The sequence below is a fragment of the Athene noctua genome, chromosome 6 (assembly GCF_965140245.1).
Source record: "Athene noctua chromosome 6, bAthNoc1.hap1.1, whole genome shotgun sequence".
Taxonomy (NCBI): Eukaryota; Metazoa; Chordata; class Aves; order Strigiformes; family Strigidae; genus Athene; species Athene noctua.
In genome coordinates this window covers 13,098,828-13,125,976 of record NC_134042.1, presented here as the reverse complement: position 1 = coordinate 13,125,976, position 27,149 = coordinate 13,098,828, and the positions used below count along the sequence as shown (strand labels likewise).

General features: G+C 40.6%; 2 protein-coding genes across 5 annotated transcripts in view; one reads left to right on the top strand and one right to left on the bottom strand.

The window, feature by feature from the left end:
- The window catches only part of PAPLN (papilin, proteoglycan like sulfated glycoprotein), a 55,515-nt gene extending 51,048 nt beyond the window's left edge, over positions 1 to 4,467 (top strand). For 3 of the 4 annotated variants that reach the window (XM_074909629.1, XM_074909630.1, XM_074909628.1), the window contains one exon: positions 436 to 4,467. In XM_074909629.1, the coding sequence (XP_074765730.1) occupies positions 436 to 611 (176 nt within the window). In that variant the 3' untranslated portion in view covers positions 612 to 4,467. The remainder of the gene's footprint in view (positions 1 to 435) is intronic. The other variant, XM_074909631.1, reaches the window with a different exon arrangement.
- NUMB (NUMB endocytic adaptor protein) overlaps positions 4,253 to 27,149 on the bottom strand; it is a 93,843-nt gene continuing 70,946 nt past the window's right edge. Inside the window, exons 3-10 of the mRNA XM_074909163.1 lie at positions 22,740 to 22,817; positions 17,214 to 17,288; positions 15,199 to 15,339; positions 13,493 to 13,694; positions 10,726 to 11,028; positions 8,775 to 8,924; positions 7,790 to 7,933; positions 4,253 to 6,212 (exon numbers count right to left, since the gene is read on the bottom strand). Of these exons, the coding sequence (XP_074765264.1) occupies positions 5,509 to 6,212; positions 7,790 to 7,933; positions 8,775 to 8,924; positions 10,726 to 11,028; positions 13,493 to 13,694; positions 15,199 to 15,339; positions 17,214 to 17,288; positions 22,740 to 22,817 (1,797 nt within the window). The 3' untranslated portion in view covers positions 4,253 to 5,508. The remainder of the gene's footprint in view (positions 6,213 to 7,789; positions 7,934 to 8,774; positions 8,925 to 10,725; positions 11,029 to 13,492; positions 13,695 to 15,198; positions 15,340 to 17,213; positions 17,289 to 22,739; positions 22,818 to 27,149) is intronic.

The following is a 27,149-nucleotide window of genomic DNA, read 5'->3' as shown; positions in this document are numbered from 1 at the left end:
TGGGTTGCGCTCCCCGAGGAGCCCAGCTTTCCCTGGCAGAGAAGCAGTATGGTGGAAACACCACCACCACCACCCCCTCCCAAGACACTGGGAGTCTAATTAACTTCCTGAGGCCAAAATGCCATAGTTGGTTGACTAAATAGTGGCTGCAAGATTTGTATTTGGACTCTGGAGACCATCCAACTGGCTTTACACAGTGTGTAGAGTGGTCTTTTCTCAGAAGATTGGCCCCAGAAACTGTGTTCTCCTCCTGTTGCGCCAGAGGTATCACCACCTCTCTCATCCTTGTATGTTGGACTGAATCGGAAACAATCCCCTTAGAACTAGCAGGGTGGAGAAAGCAGGACCATGCTGTGTCTTTTGGGAGGGAAAGGAAACCTGATGATAAGCCCTGGCAGTGTATTTACAGCTGCTTCACCTTTTGCTTGGCTGCAGCTACTGTGAATCATGTTGTGGACATGAGCAGAGAGTGCGTGGACCAGCCACACCTCGCCAACTGTGACCTGATCCTGCAGGCCCAGCTCTGCAGTAACGAATACTACTCCAGCTTCTGCTGCGCCAGCTGCTCTCGCTATCAACCACAGGCCAGCCCTCCCCGGCACCGCGGCTGACAGACACCTCCACGGCCACCTGAAAGTACAGGTGACCCATTACAAGACTGGAAGTCTGAACTCTGTCCTTTTACTGCGTGAAACTCTTCTGGGAGCTGTGCCCTGCTGGAAAGCTCGAGAGGGCGAATTGAACACAGTGTGGTGGGTGTAACTGTTCAAAGGTGGGAGACTCACCACCCTCAGGTTTATTGCAAGCTCAGTTTTTCCCTCCTGTATGCCCTGCTGTAGCTAATCCATCTCTTCATGTAAGAGTAGTTGCTGTTATTCACAGAACAAGATGATACTGGGACTGTAACATGCTGTGACTTTAGAGAAGGCAGATAACCAGCATGAAAGAGGAAGAGACCAATTCTTCATAGAATCTCTTCTCAGAAAGAGAAGTGCTCTTAAAAAAAAAAAAAAAAAAAGGAAAAAAAGGTCCTCTGAAGTGTTTGAAGATGGGCCTGAATTGCCTTAACTAAAGCACTAATGAGCAATGAACATTTGTAATCCTGGGGAGCACTTTCTATCTAAATGCAAAAGACTCTAGCTATGAGAAGCAGTTTGATGCACATAAAATTACTGTTCAGGTCCTATGAGATTACTAGCTCTAGGGATGCAGCTGTAATGTCATGTTACTGTAGTTTTATTCCAGTAGACCTTAGAGAAATTTCTAGTTGGGTCAGTTTGGTTTCTACTTGACTATAATCAGTTTTGGATTGAAATGCAGAAGCAATGCTTCACAGAACACTTGGAATACTTTTAGCCCTTCCTGAATGTTAGGGCTAATTTAGATAAACATACCAACACTGTTACCTGTTCTGAGCTGCAGTTTAAATATCACTTGCTGTAGAAAGGCTCAGCAGATTATTTTTTATTTTTTTTCTGAGCCAGAACTGTGCTGTTGAATTTACTGTAAAGCTGGGCTCAGTAGTAACATTGTGCTGGGTTTCAGCTTGGGGAGGCGAATAACGTACACACAGAAATACATGTTGGGACATTTGACTTGCCAGAATAAACCTCTCAATGATCTGCTTAGTCTCAGTTAAGTCCAGGAAAGCCTGGCTCTGCATGTGGCCTGGGCTGATTCCTGCTGCTGTGAGCTAACAACCAAGGACTTCCAGATGCAGAGCAGCTAGAGCTGACAAGCATCCTTCATTTCAAGACTAACACGGAGTGGCAGCCAGCATGCATATAGGGCTCTGAACGTCTCAGGCAATAAGGGCTGTATGTGGAGACGTGAAGCAATACCATGATTTGTTAAACCAGGAAAGGTTCTTGGGTATCTTCAGTATCTCAAAATGGCATTATTTCTCAGCAAAAGCATTTTTATACAGCCTCCATGGTATTGTTTTACCCTAGCATCAGCCCCTAACAGTCCCCCTCTTCCTCCTTCCAAGCTCCCTGCTGAGACTTGGATGGGTTAATCATATTAATCAGCACCATCAGCCATTCATTATTTGCATAGATGTAGCTATAAACTAGTAGACTGGTGTGTAGTGTTGATATTGATGTTTTGGAGGGGGTGGAGGATTCTTTTTTTTTTTTTCTTCTCCTACTTCTGTTACTTTAATTTAAGGCAGGCAGCTAATTCAGGACTCTGCTCACATCACTCTCCTCTCCTTCAGTCCAGATTCAGTACTCAGGGCAGTAGTAACACATAGGTGTAAATCCCCAGGTTTGACAGCCTAAAGCTGGTTTGGACTCTAAACCCAGTATATCAGTTTAGATGCACCACCTTAAAATAAAAATTACTAACCTAATGAGTGCACTCTCTTCAGCACAGGTACGGCTTTGGGATTGGACACACTGCTTTAAGATGTGAACAAACTGAAAAGTGTAGAAGCAATCCAGTAAAGGAGCGAGAAGTGACAGTCACACAGCTATTTGAGGGTGGGTCTTTCTGGGGTCTGATAGATTCTGCTTGCTACAAAACACATAAACACTTATTTTTGCAGTTAAGACCCTTTAATTTGATTGGGGAAAATGTCCTCTGCTGTGTAATTCATGGCAGGTGTTACAATGTAAGGTTTGAAGTTGACGTTACTGGATATTTAAGAACAATGAGATGGTCCTGAGAACTTCTAATTGTGTTTGTATATAATTTTGCATTTAACATCTCAGACCAGCACCTACTATGGGATAGTTTCGTATGACTGCCTTTTGAGAACAGGGACTTGTCTCCGACTCTGTAAATTCCAGCCTTAGTGAAGCCCTGTTGGTTCACATGTGGCAGGCAGAGAGGGGAGTCAAGGTCTGTGGAGCACACTTAGAAGTTGATTGTGGTTATATCAGACTCTTTTGTCCCAGAATAATATCCCTTGCTACTCTGTCAGAGGCTCTATTGTTAGAATATTTAAATAGAGCGTGTAGTCAGCTTTCATTTAAGCTGTATGGTTGGTTATAGAAGCTGTGGCTAGGGAGTGCCTTCTCCAAATTCGTGAGGGCTGTAACAGGCACCTGCAGTCTGAGGGGCAGGATGTTACTGCTGAAGGTGCTTCGGGTGGGTGTTTATTCTGATCTCCTTTCAGCTGCATAACTGTGGTAGTAAGGATGGCAGCAGAAGACATGCAGGTCACTGCTTTGAAAACACATGTCCTCACTCTAATACTACCTAAAGCATCCTCTTGTATTTCTTCTCTTATTTGACAAGCTGAGCTTTTCCCTCTTTGTAGTACCACTTAACTGCCTAACTGAGTGTTTACTTCTTTGATTTGAGAATCAAGATGTTTGTTTTCCTCCCTAAACAATGGATTGTAGGAAGGTCGTATCTCCTTTACTGTTCTCTCCAGGGCAGGGGAAGGGTGTAGCTATACTGGGTTATTTTCAGCTGATCTTGGGGCACTACTGTGAAAGATATGGAACTGATAGAGTAAGCAATATGTGCTTTCCTTCCTATTATAAATGTCTACAAGTATTTACTTTTTGAAAGCTGAAAAAAAGCATTGGTACCAACTCCAATACCATAGGGAGTGTTGGTCATTACTGTTCATGTCATACTGAAAACAGGTAAGAATCTGTAAGGAAAAAAATCCCTAGTTTTCTAGACCATGTCACTGTGAGACTCACTGTACCTGCCTGAAAATAGAAACTGCTGGCCAGCTCAAACGCTAGGGCCAAACAAAGGGAGCATTTCTTCTCTTTCAGGTTACAAAGTCTGACTTTTCCTTGTGTCTAAACTGACACAGTGCACATAAGAATGCAGTAAGAGCCAGTCATACTAACAGGGCAGATAGATAGAAGAACAGAAAAGCAGTGAAAATATAGTCTTCTCAGATGGCTCCTAGGCTCTTCTCTCCTTTTGGTAGTACAGGAAAGAAAAAACAATGTAAGTTTTCTTTTTTTCCCTTTTTGAATGCTAGTGTTTTCATATTTGTAAATATTCACTGTTAGAAAATACAGTCATGCAAACGCAGAATCTGATGGTTTTTGTCAAGCCCTCCCTTTCAGAGCTTTAAATAGTTATGGGTCACAAGGCTATCTGCAAGTTCAGTCTTAAAGTTCGAGGTAACCTAACATGGTGTACAAACTGAGAGGTGTTAAGATACCATTATTAAGCTTCTAGGGCTCATCTACACTCACCTCATAACACAGAAGATACCCAGAAGGGCAAATGCTGAAAACTGGATGGGGGTGGTAAGTAAAGCTTTCGCAGACAGCACTTCTACCACCAACATTTATTTCTGTTAAAGCAGATTATAAATCATCAGTACAAATATATATAACTTACATTTGCTTGTAAGGCCAAAGTTTAAAAGTAAAGTTAAAATGAGATGGTTTTCACAAGTCACCAGAGGCAGAATCTGGACCAGCTGCAGCCTTAACCACAAGGTTTCACAAATCAGTGGGAAAAAAAAAAACAAAAAATAAAAACAAAAACCAGAAGTTAAAAACCTCTTAAGATCTATTGACAGACAAACATAAAATGGCTTCCCAGGTAGCCCCAGGATGTAGATATGATTACAGTAAGTTGTCACAGTAGTGTTAGAACCAATAGATTAAGACAAAGAAACTGCAGCAATACATGAAAGGAAAAAAACATACTATATATAATATGTAGTTTGATTCCAATAAAAAACAGTAAATTTTCCCCATGGTTTTCAAACCATGACAATACTGTTCGTTCTTTAAAACTACAATATAATGACTTATTGGTTGTGATTGTTGTTGCAATATGCTACTTACAATGAACAGATACAAGAACAAGCTAGAGCCCCTTTTTCCACCCCCCAATATTACTTACAGTAAGAATCAGAGATAAATCAATCTTATGTACAATTTCTTACATCCAACCCCCTTTTTTTTAAACCTTTGGCAAGATTACTTACAACTCATACAGCTTTTAATATCCAACTATTTAAAATATTCTAAATGCATAAAAATAAAGATTTTGGCTTTACTTTATTCTTTACATATAATATTCACTTTGTTACTCAAAATGGAAGCTCAACTTTTTCCACAAACCTAGCTTTTGCTAAGCAGGTGACAATCTCCCACCCATATCCACCCCTCCCACCCCACCCCATTTTTCCCTGAGGGGGATCATCCAGGACTCGTTAGGGCATCAGAAGGACACAAGTACAAAACCTGCCTTCCTCTCTGTGAGATAAGTGATGTTTCTGCAGAACAGGCTTTGGGACTGGGTGCCTGCCTTTGCTCTGTTTGACTTCCAGCTTTCCAAAGTGAGGCAGGAATGTGGAGTGGGGGTGTCTCCAAGATTCCTTTTAAGAACTGCACATTAAATTCTCTGTATGTTTATATCCTCCCCATAATTGCTCCCTCTTTCTGACCCATTTTTGTTTGAAGGGACCTTTGGGATTATCAAAGCAAACTGATCAGAAACAGTTCCCTCTGCTCCCTTTATCCCTCTATCCTAACGTACAATTTATCCGTGCGGCCCCCCCCCGCCCAGGACTGCTTAAAGTTCGATCTCAAATGTCTTCTGTAAATCACTTGAGAAGGGGTTAGTTGGAGAGGGATTGGTGCGCTGCTTTGCCTTGCTCTCTAGCGCTGCCCACTGTGCTTCAAATGGGTCTACCTGCGGCGCAGGCGCGGGAGGCTGCGAGTGCTTGTCCTCCGCAGCCCATTTGCCGCCGTCGACGCCGTTGAACGCCGCAGAGCCGTTGTGCTGCGCCGGGGGGCTGAAGAAGGGGCTGGTCGTGGCGCTGTTGCTTTCGTACTGAGGGAACGTCTGCTGTTTGACAAGACTGGGCGACTGATGGGGATGGGCTGCTGGAGTGTGGCTGGCAGTACCAAAGACGTTGGCTACCATCTGGGAAGGCGTGATTCCAACCACAGGTACGCTTGGGGCTGCATAGGTCATCCCGTTTGCTACGGCATAGGGCTGAGGTGGCAGGAACGCCGGCTGCATGGGCGGCACCACGCCCACCGGCACAGGCTGCGGCCCGATGAAGGTGCTGACGGGGAAGGCTGCTGCGGGCTGGGAAGCGGCTGGAGGAGCCTGGAGCAGCGGCTGTGGGGCTGGGGCTGGCTGCTGCTGGGCTCTGACAGTCTTTGAGACCTCTTCCAACCAGCGGTCCGCCTCTGAGGGGGTGCGTCTGTGGTTTCCTTGGAAGAGACTTGGCGAGGCTGCACCTGAGGAGGTGCTGCTCCATTCAGCGCCTGGGAAGGGAAGCACGGGCAAGTCACTGGGATTTCCACACCTCACCCTTCTATCAGTTAGACAGGCTGGAGGAAGTACACGCCGACAGACAGGCCTCCTCCCTCCAGGGCTGAAAAACTGCTACCACCAGGGGAAGCATCTTTATGCATCCACTGTATGGATCTGCTACAGGAAGACATTGGTCAAGAGGGGGTAGAGAAGAGCCTCTTCACTAAAATACAGGTTTGGTTTGTTTTTTTCCTTCAAGGCCAACATCTACGATTTAGGGCATGCAGGAAAGCTGCCTCCTGCATTCATAACTTAGTGGCAGTGATCTAGTTCATAACCACTAACTCCACTAGGTGCAGTTAGTATCACTTTCTGAATGTACAGCTCAGGACTGATGGACTATTAGTACACAAAGCTGTAAGAAAAAGGTTTTAAGACTCTTGCTCTGTTTCCTAAATTAAGGCTTTACCCTCTAAGGGATAGTAGTGTAATGGTACTGGGAGTTCAAGACAACATTCATTTTTCTCTCTCTCACTGAAGTGTGAGCACTCACTACAATATAAATGAACATTTAAGGCAATACATCTAATCAAATTACTGTATGATATGTAAACTGTACTTACTATGACTCCTCTGTCTCCACTCAGTTTTCCCTTACTCTTTTCATATATAATTCCGGCTGTTAACCTCTCCAACGCTTTTGCAATGTTCAACACAGCATTTTAGCAGCTGAATTCTGGTTTTCCTTCTCCCTACAGTTTCAAATTCTCTTTCCCTCCCACAGGGCCTTGCCAGGTTTCCAAAACGATGAGAAAAGCAACCATGAATGCTGGAGATGGCTCTGCAATTCATGTGTTATTTGGTGTTTTGGAGAAGTGGAAACCATTACTGCTCAGTAGTCCTTAGTGAGCCTGATCTAGTTAAACACCACCTAAAGATCAGTTTACTGTTGTTTTTATGGTGGGAGCTGTTGGCAGCAGAGCTTAGGGCCTCTCTCTTATGGGGGAATGGTCTGGTACTCTTACAAGGCCAAGCAGAAGCTACTATTTCACTAGCAAAGTTTCTCTTTTCGAGTTGAGATTACACCGGGAAACAATGCTAGTTCGACTGTAGCCTTCTAGCACATGTGCCCATGTGGGTACCAGCCATTTAAATTACCACCTTACATTGTATATAACTGCAGAGAAGGACTAGTAAGGGACAGAGTAAACTTGCTAAACAGAAGAAATGAGCCTCCACAACCTTTAAGTAACCAACCTTTCATACATTAGTGGAAAGAACCCACAAAAGTTATTTTGGGTACACACAGATTCTTTCCCCTTCATCCCCAAACATACACTATTTCATTACTTCCTTTTTAAGGACCGGATTTTTCTAAAATGCTGCCAAAATAAGAATCAGTCTAGCTTATAGACCCAGAGAGTTCATCGCTTCCCTCCATCCACTCGTGCAAAAGGCTACTACTTCCAGCTTTTGTTCCTGTTCCTTCCACTTGCCATTAAGTGGCACTGACAGTTGTCTCGGGGGCTCAATCATGCGTTTGATCCAAGTTCTCACAGCAATGCACCGGATCTCCTTCCAGTCTTACCAGCGACCACAGCTGCAGCTCCAGTACTAGCAGCAGGAGCATGAGCCCAAGGATTGGTTTCACGAACTGGCATAGCTGTGGCCACTACAGCAGCCTGGGATGGTTTAGCAGCAAGCACACAGAAGGCAGAGGCAGTGCCATTAACTAAAATGGGAGCAGACAACATCAGTGCAATTAATTCATGCAAGGCATGCACATGACTGGAATATTAGTGGGCCACATCATACCTATCAACATACAACAATTTTAGACACTTCCACATGACAGCAGTTTGTGTAATTTAGCCAAACTGGACTGACAGTCAACAAAGCTAGTAAATTCCATTTCACCAAGCCAATGCTAGTTAAAAGAATTGTGGGATGGTGGATTTTTATGTATTTGATGAGACCTTGAGTTCTGATGACTGAAGTTAATATAGAGAAGAGATATGGCTCACCAGAAGTTACTGTATGATTAATTTTAGACTCAAAAGAAGAACAGATTTTACATGCAAAGTAACAATAACTACATTTAACAAGGAGAGGTTCTTTTTTTCACACAACTTGTATAAAAGCACATCGGTGAAATGAAGATTAGAGGCTGCTATGAGTTCTATAGTTGGCATCTCTCCACCACTTATCTAAGAGTTTGTGTGAAAAGCAGTAATCATGTGGCAGCACACAATCTCTTCCCTTGTGGGACTTGGTTCCTGTGACACACAGTTGTAAGGTTTTTGCAGTTCAGGAGGCAGAATGCTAAAACAGTCAATATCTCAAGGCCAGTCCCTTTTAGAGGTAACTATCATGTGGTAGGTACACAACCTTTTGGTTAAAAACAAAACCACAGAAAAACTAAACAGACAAGATGAATAAAGCAGGCTGCATTCCCCCTAAGTATGATAACAGGACTTGCACAAAGAAATTAAGACCATGTGTTACTGGAAAGCAACATTATGTGCATTCAAGCCTCAACCAGCATGACCACGGCATGCAAAGAACTCACAAACCTTGAAAGGCAGGAGACTGTGGTGCGACTACTGTCACTGGTTTTGTCATGGGGGCCGAAGAGAAAGGATCTTCTGATGGTGTGCTGAAAGCACTGGTGATCTGAGAGCACAGGGCACTAATGCTGTCCGTTTCCCCTTCTACCTCGGGGACTAAAATGTAAATAAAATTCATTAAATTGGAAGCTTAAAGGATACAGAAACAATTTACAAATACCAATGTGAAACTGAAATATAATTAGTTCCCTTATGTCGTAGATGTTCCTGCTACTGATTTGCATGACAGTTTTTTAAAAAAAAAATACTGTTGAAGACCTGACCTGAAGTAGAACACCACATTAGTGTATTTTGTGATCAAGTCAAGAGGGTAAGGAGATCAGCGTTCCAGGTTTCGAGTTGGTTATTACTGCTTCTCTGTGTTAATGCAAGAGGATGTTCACTTCAGAAAATAAAAGGGATTTCTATAGCTTTAGCAAAGATCTAAATCTTTCAGTATTAAAGTGCTAAACATATCAAGGATTTGGCACTAAGATTTGGCACTCTACAAAATGAACATACTTATGATAGATTTAAGTGTTCCAACAACACACTTCCACAGTAAGTAAGTAGATGCTGAAGTTTAAACGTGCTGACAGCAATGCACAGTGGCAAGTTAAGTCTAGAGTTAGAATGTTGATTGCTCCAGTTCAGTGGTAGCTGAAAATCCTTCGCTCCTGTGGTGGAATTATCAGAAGCAAAAGCTGAATGCTCGGATAAAATGGACACTCAGTTTTAAACCAGGTATGAGCATAACATGGATAAAAATAACATCTGGTGTAAAACTGCTGACTTACCAGGTGTTCTCATTATTACTAACTGCACTGCTTTTCAAAACTACTGATCATCAGTTCTGTATTGCACAGAACTGACACGAGCAGGAAAAATTAAACACAAATAGTATAAAACCCAGAAGATACCTGGACACAACATGCACCGTACCTAAAATTCAGGGGGAGGCATGCCCAAAAATTGATTCTTTGAGAGATATTCCAATACAGCGCATGTGGCGTGGCAGTAAGCAGCACTGGCAGCAGCATACATGGGAACATGCATCAGAAATGTTCTGAATCATTAAAAACTCAGCTTGTAGTGTGCTCAGGGAGTATCACTAGTGAGCAACGCACTATTACTGTAACACTGACAAACTCAGTGCTGGTCTTAAAGCACAGGTCACCAAACAAGGATTATATGAGAAGTCAGGCTAAGTATTTTTGTTGGTTTTGCCTTTGCCACAGTAATTTTTACTTTAAAGCTTGGAACCCTAAAACTAGCTCTGTTGCCAAGTACAGCTGGACTGCAGGATAACCTAGCTAAGGGGATTCTAGGACATTATGCAAGTACTGAGCATCCCAGGTTTTTATGTTGGGCTGACTCTAGAAAACCCCACCACCATCCTGTGAAAACTGTACCACACATTAGGTGGTACAGCCAGCTGTATCAATAAACAGTAAAGTTTCTTTTAATGCAAGGTGAGAAGCCATTTCATTGCTCTCAGAAAGAGGAATTCAGATATGCGGAAACGCATCACATCATCCCATGACAAGTGGTTAAGGCCTTGAAGGGATGTGTCTCTCCAGATGCCCTGGCATTAAGTGGAGGAACTGGTTCAGTGACTCAGAGAGAAGAACCAGCATCTACTAATTCACCAACACCCATTCCTGGAGCACTTCAAGCTGTGCTCCAATATTTCAGACAGTGATTAGAACTGTTTGTCTTCTGCATGTGAATACTGCATTTAGAATTCTTGCCTATTCCCAAAGCAGAAGTTCTCTGACATGGTGGTTTTTGTTTGTGAGAAATGATCCACATGAGGCAGGAAGAAAGATTTACTAGAAAATAAGGAGTTATTTGAAGCCACAGAGAAGGAAAGGAGGAAGAGACAATTTAATATTTCACTGAAACCATTTGGTTTTACCTGAGTTTTTCATGGGGAAATCGGTCTTCCTTTGCACTGTTGAAGGCAGCTCATTTATTCGCAAAGACAACTGGCGTTTAAAAGGAGACATCTTTTGGCTAAGGGCAGGGAAGCCCCTGAAAGACCCTTGCCTGGCAAGCTGTTCTATAGGGGCATGCCTCCGTGGAATAGCATGGGGATTGCTCATTTCTTTATCCAGAGAGGCAGCAACTTCAGCAGTAGGAGAGGTTGGTGAGCCAGAAGAGGGGGCAGTATTGTTTGGTGCAGCACTTGGTGCTACTGTTTTCACTTCTGTTTCAACTGCTGGAGGAAATAGGGTGAGGTTAGAAGAGTAAAGCAAAGTAGTGTTCAACTGCTTGCCCCTACTCCCATTTGTTTTGAAAAGAGAAAATGTAGGAATTGGCATCACTAGTACTCTTCCAAACGAGTTTCTAATACCACAGCAGAAAAATCATTTCTGTATACTTTCGTCTTCACCATGTCGCTTTACATGCATCCAGTCTCCAAAGCAAAGCTTACCAAGGCTAGCCACTTCAGAGAAATTATGGCCTCATATATGTATTCTAGCTAGTCCTGAGACCCCAGTCTAGAAATACCTGCAATTCCTTTATGATTAAGACTGAAAAGTGCATTTCATCTCCGAGACCTTTACTTTGCCTCACACAGAAATATGGCCAAAATATTACTTACAAACTGTATGAAGAGACTTAGGGTGGCATAGCTCAGAAGCAGCAGGGAACAGAACCCAGCTCTAGGACCTTCTTTTAAAAGCCACCCTCCTAGCTCTGCAGAATCAGCAGCAGTAGCCAAACACACTGCACAAGCTTCAGCAGGCCAAAGGCAGCAGCAGCACTTCCCAGGTCAGGCCGCAATCAGCGCTCGGGCTGCAGCTCCCCAGCTCCTCCAGGAAATACAGACAGACGGAACCGTGCTGCAAGGCAGATCCAGCCTCTGAGCTGACAGGCCTTGCTAACACCAGGCACATTTACAGGGAGTTTCTGTGTTACTGCTTTAATTGAATTTAGCTGTTACGTTACCACCCAATCACTAGTTAGCTGCACTGGAAGCTCCTCCAACTTAAAGTCAGCTGCTTCATTTTGCAGAGTTTTGCATAGCACCACAATGCTTCTGTCAGCCAGGCCTAGTGGTAGCAATGTAGGATTAAGCCTAGTTTAAATGATGACACTTATGATTAGAATAGCACAGGGATTTTTCCATCTCTAGGAAAACCTGCTCTCAGTCATGTCCTAACTGTCTTTGGGGGCAATAAAAAAAACAAACAAAAAAATTTCCTCACAAGTGGCAAATGTTTCACAATGAGAACAATCAGCCACTGGAATAATCTCCCAGGGGAGTGGTGGATTCCCCAACATTGGGCACTTTTAAGACTCAGCTGGACAGGGTGCTGGGCCATCTTGTCTAGACTGTGCTTGTGCCAAGAAAGGTTGGGCCAGATGGTCCTTGAGGTCCCTTTCAAGCTGGTATTCCATGACTCTATGAAACACAGCTCATCAGTGCATCTGAAGGGGAAATCTTATGATCCTGGTGTGAACTCTTATTTTACCTCTATTGCTTTTCAAACGTTTTAGGAAAAACAGTGACTTTTTTTTGTTGACACATAAACAGAATAACTAAAAATCTGGTAAAGAGAGGAGTCACACTAGAGATTTCTGAGGAGCTGGAATGGTAGGAGGAACTAATTATGTTGTCTTGTAAGCTTCAGTACCCATGAGTTGCAGCTGCTCGTTCAAGTGAAACTTTTCCAATCAGTCTTTCTTGGAAATAATTTCACACACCTTCATTGAGTCAAGACTTTGACTCATGCCCTCAAGTAACAAAGGCCTTGTGTTTAAGCTTCATTTAGCACATTCTAAAACTAAACGTATGGATGGGACCAAGCAGATGGATGATGAAAATGAAGATTAAAGTCTTGCAATCGAGTGGCAGCATACAACTTGCTGTGGAACCCTCTGAAACAAAAGTTCAATTCCACTCTAAAGAGGGCTAAGAAAAATATTTATAATACTTACTTTTTGTTAGCTGTAGAACTCCCCTACTTGTAATAAAACTTGGAATAAGAAGTTCCACTTTCACTTGCATTTCAGAGTATTTTGAAATGCTTTTTTAAATGGCTAAGAAGTAAAAAACTAACTCCTCTCAAATCAGTTACTAGTTTTGAATGTAATTAACAGCACAACAGTTACGTGGTTTATGGAGAGGGGGTGGTTGTTTTTGGTTTGGTTTGGTTTTTTTTAGAAAGCACACTGTGATTGATCTGTTCTTTCCTCATGCAATATAACTCTACATGCACACTTTGTAACCTGTCTTAAAAATCAAAATAAAAATACATTATTTCCTAAGAAAAATGCATATACTTTTTCTGTTCATTTACCATAAGCTTCAGACTACTAAAAGGATTACTTCGTGTCTGGCAAACTTGTTATATTTTTATAACATTTTTCTAATGAGGCCTTTTAGTATGGTACCTACAGCGTCACAAAGCAGGCTGCCAAAACAAAGCAGGAGCAGCTTTCACATATGAAGCCACTTGTACTTCTAGAGATGTGGGAAAACGCGCTACAAGTGAATCTGGGAGCATTTTTCATCTTGTGAAGCGACAAGCGTCTGGAAGTAGGATTTGTATGTAATGAGGGTTCAAGAGAGGGAATGCTACAAGGACATTAAGCCTCAGTCCTTGCACAGGCTCCAATTCACCTCAGTGCTGGTCTTGCTCGCTATGGATGATTGTTTAAGTCGCACCCCGTACCTTTAGCATCCGGCATCTGTCTCATAATTTCCTCTCTCTCTGCTTGTTCAGTAGCTGTAGTGACCCTGAATGACCCCTCTCTAGTGAATGTGGTTCTGCTGGCATCAAAGGTGGCAGTCACTCCACACTCCTTCTCCCGCTTCTGCTTTCGCTCCAGGCATGCTGCAAATGCACAGCCCACGGCATGACTCAACCTTTCCCCCTGTACAAGACAACATTGCATCATACAGTAGCTGGAACAGAAACATACGTGTGCTTCAAGCATTGCGAAGTGATAACCTGCCTTTACAAGAGGAATCTAATTAAGGCATTAAAGAGAACAACGGTAATTGGCCACCTTTTGTACGGCTCTAAAATTAAACCTGGTATATAAAGGCTCCCAACTACGAATGCTCAAGCAGCGTTCAAGGCCACCCAGAAATGAAAGAGATTGTTGGATAATCTGTTTAGTTCAACTGCTACTGAGATGCTAGTGCGATAACATGCCTGCACTGATCCCTTGCCTCTGGATACATTTGTGCACAAAGAAACTCTTGTAAAGCCATCTTAAGCAGGTGTAAGACCTGAAGGATAGATAAGTGCTCTTTTCAGATGGAGAAAGTTTACAGAGGGCTCAGAGAGAAACTACCCCTGTGTGCAAGTGTGAAAATTAAAAAGTACAATGGTGACTACTTACACCTCTTAACAGCCCTGACCAAATGCAGGAGTTAGCATTAAGAGTGCCTTCTGAAAAGCACTTCCATTATTAACCAGTGAGGTCAAAAGGACCCACTATCCAATAACTGCACTAAGAAAAGGAAGTTCAAGTTGGAGGAAGCCCAGCAATCCAGCTGATACAGCGGCTACAGCTGAGTCAAAGGCACTATTACTACCAGTAGCTCAACTCATCTTATGATCGGTAAGTGAACTGAACTGTTATTCACAGAGGAAAATAGAAATGCTACAGCTCTAACATAAGTTTATCTGGGAATTTCTAACTTCATTGTTTCTCTTTAAAGAAAAATGACAAATTGTCAAGTACAATTGCTCTGAACATGCAGCTATGTGGAGTTCACGCGATGAATTTGCATGAGGTTTCAAGCACTCTGTATAATACAAGCCAGATTCAACAAAAAGGAGAGAGAGGAAAAGGCCAGATCAGGGAGTTAAACACCTACATCTACACAGCAAGAGACTGATAGAGGTAACTTACTTTCAAGCCTTCTACTAGAAAACCTCTATCACTTTGAAGCCAACAGGATGCTAATTTAATACAGTTTAGCTCCATCCCTTAACATTCAGATGACTTTTCATTCAAGATAACATTCGCATACAAGAGGCTGCATTCATAACCAGTCTGTATTTACTCACTATGACTGCAACCTGGAAAAACTGTCATTGCTGTTTCAGATTTTGGCTGTATACATTTTCAGATGAGAATATCTTCTGTCTATTTTTAGAAGAGTAGCTCCCTTCTGCTAGAGATATCTGAGGCTGACTGCATTCCTTTTATACACATGCTGGGCACCGTTTCTCTCCGCAAGACAACATCACAGAGGGTTGGAAAATAATTCAGATATAAAGAATTAGAACTAAAATAGTTTTCAAGGACTAAGTCATCTTTTAGCTGAAGTCAAAACATAGTGCAGTATTCTAGGTAGTTAATTTTTCCAAGCATAACTTCCAGCTAGAAGCCAGAAGAGTCGGACACACCATATTAAACTTACCGTGTCCTTCACCGCCATAAAGCAGTGGCATATCCAGCGCCTCGTTGTGCCATCTCGACAGATGTATGAGAATGCCCGGTCAAAGTTCCTGTCTGGTGCGCAGAAAGAAACCTTCTCTATTGTCTGATCAACTATAAGATCCTAGAGGGAAAAAATCCCCCCCCGCAATAAAAGAAATGTGAGGAAATATGGAGAAACACTTGAACAAGCCATTTTCAGTGTTTACTGCAAGAAGACAGTTATACTAAAAAGAGGATATAACTCGATGTGACTGTAATTACCCGTCAATGAATTCACCATTTGGAATCTCTTCCCAATGTGAAACAAAAAGGACATATGATATTTTCCACCAGTCACCTTTGGTAGAATTGTTCTAATGCACCACTCCAGAATTTAGGCACCCAAACAAATTGCTAAGATCTCTCCTTTAAACTATGGAGCTCACATTTTTGTTTTATTTTATTTTTACAGCATCTCCAGCAGTCTTGCTATCAAAAAATCTTTACTGGGGTTAAAACAGAATGCTGAATCTTATGGGAGAGGTCTGCAAGTGTGAATAGGTCTAGCAGCTGCTACACAAAAAGCAAAAGCTGATCTGCCAATTAGCTAAGCTGGGATGCAGCGGAAAAGCACCAGCAGCACTGGTAGTGTCAAACACCCCTGATTTGTTCCCATAGACTGGTGGGAGAAGTGTTTCTAAAAAGGAGATAGTATAGTTTAAGAACTATGTCATCTCTACCCCCCCACCCCAACTTTTTTTTCAAAATGGTGTCTTTTGGTTGGTGGTTAGTACTTGGCACCTGTGCTAATAGATTCAGCCACCAGAAGGCAATAGTATATTCTCTTTTTAAGTTCTATACTTTTCAATTACCTCCAGGGTCTGCACAACTTGTTAAAATTCAATTTTAAAAGATTAGATATACGCAGTAACATTTCCAAAAATAATACAAGTCTTATTTTTAAATGAGGCAATCAGCAGACTGAATTCACCTATGTCAGTGCGTTTGTATTAGAAACAAAATTCTTAAAGAGACAGTAACTTTAGCACTGATGAACCATACCCTAACAGCAGCCCCGGAGAAGTCTAGACACAGAGCAGGTATTTGACAGTCGTACTGCAGAGGGAATTCCCTCTACCTGCTTCACAGTGTTGGCTTGCAGAAATCTTTTAGGTTGACAAAGTAAGGGTTAAATGATGTGAATATATAACAAATTAATTTCAGACTAATGAGAGTAAAAATTGTTCTGACAGCAGTGCCATCTTTTAAAATACTAGTACGCTTATAGAGGCATGCCTAAAGCTCTTATTTCTAATTGCCTACATCTAGATCAAAACCAAGAATCATTTGCACACAGGCGCCTTGGTGGTACATACTGTGCTATTTTCACGATAAAAAATTTGTTTGACAATCTAGAAGGATGCCACGAATACATGAGTCTTCTACTTCAGACCACCAGCTTAGGTATTCGAATTAGAAATTACTGAATTTGATACTCGGTAACTATTTAGCTTCAGTCTGAAGGTACAACCCCCCTATTTAATTTATTCTCTTCATCGCATTTTTTTGGAAGCTAGCTCTTGTTCATTCAGACCCATTCTAGGATTGGGATGCACTGAAAATTCTATTGATTAATATGAGTTTGCTCATATATTACTACTGCAGCCTTCTGCAGTGGTGTAGAACAAAGTCAAAGGACTCTCCAAGTTCAATGTCAATAGAACTTATCAGGAAAAAATGGTTCTTCCAGTAAATGCAACAGAAAAAAAATTACAAGCTTGTACTATCTGCCACATTTTATGAAATGTGTCTTGAGAGTAGTGTGGAATTAATGGGGAAAAAAAAAATATCAGGCATACATGTTTACAAAGCAAGAAATGAATAAACTAATTACACATTTCAGTTTTCCTTTCAAATACCAATGTTTGCATTAACATAAAGACTGGCGTCCATTTAAAGTTATAGCACATACATTATTACAGAGAGATTTAAAACTTTTGTCCATGGAAATCTAACCTTTGTTTTCTCATCTACAACTCTGAGTCCATCCGCCGAAACCCACAGGACTGCTTTAACGGCTTTCTTCCCAGACTTTCAAAAAAATAAAAGAAAGAAAAAAACCAAACAGTTTTACACCAACAGCATCTGACAGCCACCTGCTTCCCCTTTCCAAGAACCATAACATTAAGTGTAGATGAAGTCCATGGTCAGTAGGGTGCCCAAAGCCAGATACTCAATCCAAGTTGCAAAACAGTCAGAGAACCAAGCCAAAGCCAGTATTTCAGAAACAGCACGTCGTGGGGAGGGGAGAGGGCACAGGACAGGTGGAGGCAAAAATAAGGTGTACATCCACTGACAGTAAAGAATTCAAGACTGACCAAGTAGGTGAAGAATTCTACTAAAGAGTCAGAAGACACTAATTCATAAGGAGTTACACCACAGGTAGCTTCTTTAGCATCAGTTTAAACATGGGAAAATTCTTACCTGGTATTTCCACCAGCCCTACCCTCTGCCCCAATAGTTGAATGGCAGAACCATGGCATCACCTTAAACCAGTGTTAGAAGCACCCAAAAATCATCAGTGTTATCAGCTTAATGCTAAGACCAATCATCCAAACATTTCACTAATTTATTAAGAGCTAAATGTCACATCTTGGAAGAGAGGTAGAAAAATATGATTTCTTAACCATTTGGTGTGTATCTTGAAAAAGCAATGGTGTGTGGCAGGCTGACGCAGCAGAGGAGCTGTCTGGCTTTTATCCAAGCTCTGACTGTGGGAAACTTTCAGCTGCCGAGAGCTGAGGGTAAGTAAAAGTGGGAAACACAGGAAGGCTTCAGGAGCCATTTAAACTACAGATTCTTTCTACTGTTTACTTTTTAAGGGAAAGTTACAGAAAACAGTATAAACACTTGACACAATATTCTTCTGAAACTAGTGCATTGAACAGAAAATAGGTACAAGATGTCAACATAATTTTACTGGTTGTTACAAAGACCTACTACAAGAAAAATAATCTTTTTTTTTTTAACCTATTAGTTTAATTCACAAGCCCCATACTTTAAGACAACTAATAAAAATATTCTCCCCATAATGGTTTTTGAAGCACTGAGTATACACAGTTTGTGGCTGCTAATGGCACCCACCACAGATCACTGCAGGGAGTGAAGACAGCAACAACAACAACAAAAAGATGAGGGGGTATCAGCTAGTGGCTTCATGCAAGAACAGCAATTAATTTTTTTTTAATGGGTCATTGGAGATGTATATAATTTATATTCATACAGCAAGTAATGGAGCAAGTACACACTCTGACATAAGCTACCACAAGCTCCAAGTCTGTAACACTGATTTTAACACTGTAGGGATGAAATATCTTGGAGTGAAAAGTCTCTTGTTATATTACATTGGTTTCATTATCAGAGAAAGCAGCAAGTATGAAGAAAATGGGCCTGGCAGAATCTGGGGTGGAACTATCTGTCCCAATTTTCGGAAGCAGCAATGACACTCTGAGCATTTTCAAAAAGCTTGGTGAGAACAGAGAATGGCACTGACTTGTATGGAAGAGTGATTAAAAGAGAAAAGAGAGAAAATAAACACAGCATGAAAGAAAGCTATGGAGAAGTGCTGGCAGAATCAAGTTTCTAAATGTCCATCCAGCCTCTGGATACCCCAGAGAAGGTTTAAAAGTGTCAGTTTCTTGAATGCCTAATGGAAAGGGTATAATTTACAAAGGAAGAAGTACTTAAATTTACCATCATATGTGTTAAAAAAAAAAAAAAAATTCAGCATTTAAAAGTAATTTCTAATTTTTGGTCTTAAAAGGCAGTAACATCACTAGCCACAAAATACAGTCTGTATTTTCAACTCTCAGCAGCTGATTAATGGTCCCTATTAATCCCCCAAACAAATGGTTTGTAGATGTCTGTGAACTATTTTAAAATGGAGTACAGTTTCTTATAAGCCATTAATAGTCTTAAAATATTTGTTTCAAACAATTACAAACAATCCAGTGGAGACAATGCCTGCAGGTAACTGTTTGGTTTAAATTACAGTCATTAGAAACAGAGATACATGTCTTTCTCCAGCAAACAATAAAAACCTTGTTTCTGCAGAAATAGTAAACAGTTCCTGAAGTTTGTATTGAAGTCAAGTTTAACTGAGCTGGTTACTTCATAAAGCCGTACTGATCTTCAGCAGAGCTACTTCTCACCTGCTATTTTACCAAATTAAGATTTTAAAATAGCTAAGATATGAACTTCGTGTTTCTCAGAATAAAATTAAAAGGCTAAATGGCTGTCTAAATCCTCCTCTCTGACGGGAAACATAAGGTTCCTCATGCAAGATAACCAAACATGGGTTTGTTACGCTAAGAGAAAAACAAAACACACTTTTATCTCCTAATTCCTCCTTCTAGATTTATGGTGGCTTCAGCACTTAGAAGGGGCAAATCCTTACTGTCTATATCCCAAACCCACAGCTACTACTGTTGGGCAACATACAATTTTCCCATCTACTCAATCCTCAGCTTATCTGTGCCTACAATTGAGGTATAAAGAACAGACTTCTCCAAATCAGTTTATCCTAGATATACAAATCAAAGTACTACTCCATTATGGGTGGGATATTGCCAAGTATGTCATGATTACAAAGACGATATGAGTATTTGCACTCCTGGCACACACTGGACAAAGATCAGACCGGATGCAAGATACTGCATGGAAAATAAACTCCAACACAGGGTCACGGCTTGTGTAATAACACTGAAAGGTATGGGTGACTCCAAACAAAAGTATTTAAAGCAAACAGCCAATATCCACTGGAATAGCGTGGTCTTAAATGTTGCTACCAAGGGACCCATCTAGACGTCCATATCAGCAGCTTGTCTTCATGTTCAAGAGCTTTGGGATGAGAGCATTGCTGTGCTGATGACCTGACAGGATGAGAGCCACGTGTGGCACCGGCTCCCGGGAGCCTGACCTGTCAGTGCTGAATCAGCCCCGATAGAAACCTCGCTGCTCAGCACTTCCTAGGAGGTCAGCAATCTGCTCCAATGCGAGGTTCATTATCTGGACTAATTTTGGAGTCCTCAGAGGTCTCCAGGAGGGCGGGTGAGGCACCCACACTAACAGACAATGAGGCCCCCACACAAAGAAGGACCACTGCAGGTTGGGCAGGAGGGAAACCTCTGTGATGAGCTGGCATGTCCTAGAGATGGGCATCCACCAAGAACAAAAAAAAAAAAAAAAAAGAAAAAAGAAAAGTGGACTAAATCTGAAATGTACATTTCCTAACCGACAGTGCAGTTCATGACAATTTAACCGTTAGAAGTGATAGGAATGTGGAGATAAGCAGCAGCTATATCGTAAGGTGGAAAATAAAGGTTTAAGGATGCCAGAGCAAAATTAATGCCCAATAATGCATTTTCTAATAATTCTGAATTGTTTCTACACTTTCTGCCTATTTTACTCTGTCCTGGGACTTACAAACAACTGTAAAATGTTATCTAGAGTCTGAGGTATATATAAAGAAAATTTTTCATTTCAGACTCTATAAAATACTGTGTGATGAGAAATACATGCACTCAATGGAAGCAAAACATGAGGAAGATCACCAAATTTGTACTACTATTCATTACAACAGAAAAGCTTTAGTTTTCAAAATATGAAGAGCTGCCTAAAAAGGCAGTTGATTTGGTTACATTGCATATGCTACACAAAATAAAACTGCAGAAGGCTAACCTGGAGCCATCAACAGACATTTTTATTTAAAGTTGAAAATAATGTATTTTCAATACTTCAACACTTGAACATTTCTAGACAAAAATCTGTCAGATTTACCTTTTGGGGGAGAAAAATATGGACAGGGAAAGCAGAAAACCTGCCTAGACTGACTTTCGGAAAGCTGCTAGCATGTTCTAAGCAGCTCTGCAATTTGGAATATTATATTAATCCCAATGCAAGGCATCTGTGGAGAAATTATAGATGAGACAGCCAAAAGATATTGGAGCTATTAGTATTCCTCAATTATTAATAATGAGAACAGCTGTCCCTTTTTCTGCAGTTTCCCCCTAGATTTGGGCTACCATTGTAGGCCAAAGCTGTAATAAAGACACTGCCATCCTGATGCTGTGGGGATATCTATAAACACTATGGATTTAAGTGGTTTCAGTGCTAATTAATGAAACTTCACAGGCTGAAGCAGAAGTAGGTCCCTCTTTGGCAAAGTATTACAATAAAAGACAAGGCAAATCTACAAGGCTGTGGTAAAATGCCAGACTTCATAAAAAAGCGACTAAGATGTAATGGGGAAGCTGGCATATTTAATAGATAAAAAACTGTCTTTGACTTTAATTAATTGCTATGCAAATATCTGTCTTCTACATCTTTGCTTTCTTATGTACCCTAACACGTTAATAGCAACAAGCAACTAACGTATCTGATCAGGTTGAAGTGCGGGTTTTTCTGTTTGTTTAAACAAATTGTAAGTACTGTTTAGCATTTTCAGTTGTAAAGCCAATGGCATGTTTTGACTCCAGTCTTTGCAGATTCCAGCTCTTAAATTTCATTTGCACACAGGAATGATCTAATTAACCTGACGTATCTCCCACCTATGGTAATTTGTCCCTAAAATAATAAAAAAAATAAAGCACCTCTTACTTCACCATCACTGCATTTTAGATGCGTGCTTTCCCAGATCATAGAAAGAAACCTGAACTGGGGAAACAGCTGGCCCTGCGTGACAAGATTTCATTTTATAACAAGATACTTCAGAAACCATATCTTAAGAATAACTCCATATAAAAGTAAGTTAAAATGTTTTACAGGAATTTTAAATGCAGAGGCAGGGAACAGATGAGAGGGAGCTCTCAGAGGTCTACATGTGTTGCCTTGTGGAGATGTAGACAGCAGGAACAAAACCACCCAGCTGTCAGTACAGAACATTCTTAGCAAGGACAAAGAGTTGCTTCCCTTCGCAGCTAGGACACTCTCCTCATTAATGTAAGAGCAACAATAAAACCAGTAAACTTTTCAGTTATACCACTGAGTTACAATTAGAAAAACACAGTAGGTAAACACCAGGTTTCATCTTGTCTTTGAATTAGGACTGTGCTCAAAAAAAGGAAGGTTTAAGAGACGGTATATGTGTAGGCACACTGCTTTCTCCCAACACCAACACTTGGGGGATCAACTCATGGTGCTAGGCAGCCGATCATGAAGCACTTAGAAGGCACAGACCCCAACTGCTCTGTAGATATGTCCCTAGGTGATGTAGGCTGGCACAAGTTTAAGGGCTTACAAGGAAAATTCACATTTTTTTTCAGGAAGACCAAATCACTTCAGAACACTGGATTTCTGATACAGTACATACAGATTTACGTTTCTGTTTCAGGTTGCTTTTTTAACCATGTTCTTTGATCAACATTTTTAAAAGCAAATATTCTGAACTGGATTAGGGGACTCTCAACACCCTGATTTTATGGCAGTGCTATACCAGGGATGTAACTCCTTATAGTGCAAGCACAAACGAGGCGTTAAACTTACTTTTCCAAAGAAGCCTTTGAAGAACTTCCTTTCCTGGAGGAACAGGGGGGACAAGTCGAGCGCTATTACTGTAGGTAGCTAAAATGTCCCAGGGTTTCAAACCAACAAGCACACACAAGAATAGGGTTTGGAGGGAAAGGAAGGGGTTTTTAGAGTTATCCATGAGAAGGTGCGACAGGCAAATGTGAAAATAAACCCATGAAAATGCAGATCAAAGGGCACGCACACAATTCTAACAAGCTACTGCCCTGAAATTGGTGGAAAGAAGAGAACCTCAGCCCCAATTTCATGCAAAGTGGTTACATTATTTTCACTCTCCCTTGTTTAGTCCCTTTTAGTTAGGTTATAAACCAAACTTGGCAGCAGACATGATGGTTAAACAATTAAAATACTGTACGGGCTCTTGTGAAATGCAAAGTTCTAGCTCCAGAATTACAGTCAAGTTTGCTCTGTATTGATCACTCTTTCCCAAAGCAAATGCTTAGTAAGCTGGAGAAGCATGTATGGCTGGTACAAAGTAGGGTTAAACACTGCTTCATTTTATTTTATTTGTTGCTTTGGTTTACATGCTACTCTTATACTTCACACCTTATGCAGTCTTCTCTGAGCAGTGAGGAATTTCATCTTACCTTGTGGTACAACCAAAACACAAGTGAGATCCCTTCTTCTTCCACTCTCTCTAAAGCTTTCCAAGGCTTTACGCAGTATTTATACAAACACTAGATACTCATTCTACAACTCTGAACTGATAGACTGAACAAAACCCCTTTAAAGTCAGCTCAGACGGGGACAGTTTGGCAAGTGCAAAGATACCAAGAACTGAACTAAAAGTTCCTAAATTTCTTCAGTCTGGAAGTGATTATACTGATTGCCCAATTCACATTAAGAAAAAGGCAGAGCACAGTTTTAAGCACATTTGCACGCAGTTTAGTTTACTGTCTTTATTTTGTTTCCAGACTGTGAAAAGAAAACTGCAAGATCTGAACTAATCTCCTGAGAGAACACTTCAGCAGGCCTGGTGCTTTGCAAGCAGAGACACACACTGCTCTGCGTTTGAGGGAAGCTGCCATGAAGCGTATCGCTGTTCATGCTGTTTCAATTGTAAGAAAGCTATAGTATAGGAGTAACAGGGAGGAGGTGGAGAATTGCAGATGAGACAGAGTGTCTTTGTGACAGCCCCTGACCCCAAATTAACATTGTGCAATTCCAACCTGTTGATCACTGATAAGAATGCTATATTAAAAATATTATTACAAATATCCTGAGGCAGTGTCTCGAGAATTGATTGATAAACAAGGTTATATTTAAAACAAAGCTATGGTTCTGACGTAAGCCAACAAAAGCCAGGAAACACAAAGTTAAGAAGGGAGGGTCAATCTTGACTTTGCATTTCCTGACTTCGGTCGCTGTGTGCCCCTCTGCCCCACGTGCTTCCACAGAGCATTTTACTGAGTATCTGTAACATTTATATCAACTCCGACACTGTATAAAGAACATCTCGAAGTTCAGTCAGCTGAAGAGCTTAACAATTTTTAGAGGCAGGAAGGGTTATGTATTTGGACAGGATATGCTGAATACTAGGAGGGGAACTAATGGATTAATCACCATGTTGTGTACATAATGAGAAGGAGCTGGATGCTGCTGCCAAGTTGAGCAATGACTATTGCATTACACTAAATAACAGCTTTTTAAAGATAGCAAAAGCTAAAGAGATTCACCAGAAGCTACCTCATTTTTAGGCAATGGTTAATTTTGCTCTCAGCAAAATGCTTGTTAAACAAGATTATTTTTTTTAACAAACTAGGCAAGGTTAATGGAAAAGGCATCATGCAAAATGGGTTTTAAACAACACTGAGTTAATGTAGTTTAGAGATAACTAATGCATGTTTTAAAATATTAAATTATGTCTCTTTACCTGCTAAAACAAGAACATATATTAAAACAAATGCATCATTTAAAACAAAAAGTGGCAAGTTAGAAACCAATACTACACGCTAAAGCTGATTTAAATCAAAACATGACATGAGAGAGTATACTTTTGTCTTTATACGCTGTTCCCGTACTTGAGTTAAAGACACTTACAGGGCCCGTACAAAGTTATTTTCCAGTTTTGCGCTAAATACTTTAAATTCAGTGAAATGGTTCTGAAGAAACCATTTAGAGCTTAATGTCCAAACACAAGGATCCTACCAGATATGAAATGTATACACAGTTAGTAATATATCCCTACGCTAAGGGAAAATTGCAAGGTCCATTGGTAATATAAATCCGTATTAATAATAGAATGATAGCTGAATACATGGATTTCTGATCTATTAATGAGACTGTGGTGCCATTTCATCAGACAGAAAGTAGGGACATAGCTCAAGTTTGCCTTCATTCATTCTAAACAATATTATGAACTCACATTAGAGTATTGTTGGTGTGCAATTTCAGAGCTATAAAACTGTATCAACAGGATACAATATGGATGAGGGATTCTCTAGCTAAAAGCGGCTGTTTCTACTCAGTTGTCAATTAAATAATGTCTGAATAAAATGCTCACCATCATCTGGTTTAAAGTTCTGCAAGATGCAATACTCAAAAACAATTACACCACATTAAACAAGTAGGTAATAAAAAAAACCCTGAAAGGTTATTTCCCACAATAAAGAGACAGAAAGATTTGCATCTTTTCTTTCAGAAAGCAAAGCAGAAATTAAGCTATTTCTGAAACGAAGATTAACACTGTTCTATATGCTTCTTGACAAATCCCATGAAATGTTTTAAAATGCATTAGTCAATCCTAAAAAAAGAACAGACTTCACTGCCCCAAATGAATTGCCAACTGTTGGAGAACAAGAATTAAGAGGGGGGAAAAAAAAAAATCTATTAAAAAAATTAAAGACAGAACTTCACTTTTAGAAGCTACAAGATACACATATTTCAACAATTATGTCTAATTTTTATTGCCTGGATTTATAAAACCTACATGCTACCTGCAGAGAAAACAATAAAGATTAAAATAGGCCACGTACATTTTGATGCAGTTTAGCCATATGAAAAGTGAAATCCAACTTCCCTAAAGCTTGCCCTTCAGTTTTAGCACTGCACTTGTAATTCTTTCAAGACCAAGAGAAAGCCCATCAAAATAACCAAGTACTGTAAAAGCAAGAGACCACCAAATGAACAAACTGTTTTCTTATCACATTCCTTGCATGCTGAAACCTCATTCAGTGGTTTGACTTTTGCTAATTAAGAGAGCATACTGTACAGAAAAGGCTCTTTAGTAACAGCAGAGCCCTAAAGAAATGCCCCCAGTTTAAAACCTGCATATACTGGGGGTTGGGGGCAAGGGTTGATTTGCAGTGAGCAGCTCCAAATGAACCTTGGATCTGATAGAGTCTAGCAACTAAAGCACACAAAGTAGTTTCAGTAATCTGAATCTTCCTCTTGGGGCCCAAGGAGAATTTCACCTCTGCTTCTCAACTTGCAACACTGACAAAGGAGACAATGCAAACAGCAATCATAAGAGACATGGACTTGTGTCCAGTTTATACATAGACATCAAAAACTTCAAACAGCAGAAGAAATAGAAATTATCTGAAGAAAAACGTTGAATTTATGAGAATGGGTAAATTGATGCCATCCACAATTTGGAATAATGACATAGCACAGAATAGGGAAATGAAATTGTTTACTTCCAGAGAACACACTGTAAAAGATGGATATCCAAGTCTGACATCTGAATCAATAATTCAGGTGATCAAGAATCACAGTCCTGGAATTATCCAGATTCCAGAAGAAACTGAGCACTATGGTTCTACTGTGTCTCATTACTTGTAATCATAACTACACTTAATTGGCCTGCGAGCTTAAAAGTTTATAAAAAATCCTAGAAAACACCTACTTCACACCACAGCTCCCCAGGGGAAAAAAAGAAAGAAATTGCATAAAGTAGATACTGCAGTGTTACTGGGTGTGCTAATAGAGAGTATTCTGATAGAAAACCAGAAAGGGACAAAACCGGATGAAGCTCATTATGTGGTCAGTACTTGCACTTTTAGCTACATAAACTCATTATGTGGTCAGTACTTGCACTTCTAGCTACATAAACTAAATCCACAGAATAAAGAAACTCAGTTATATTTTGTGTGGTCCTTTTTAATAAAAATCAATCACCAACCACTGTTGGACTGAATGGGAACAGATGGGATGTGGCTTTAACAGGTTGCTATACATTAGCTGAGAAAGAGAAGAATGAAAAGACTTGATTTTAATCAGAGCACTAAACCAATTCAGAAAACTTTACAGCACAACAGAAGGAAGAAAAGATAACCTGTAATCCTCTGTTGTGTGCAAGAAAGAAAGGAGAAGAGGTTTAGTTGGAAGGCATTTGAGCTTTCACATTTGATGATGATATAAAGTGAT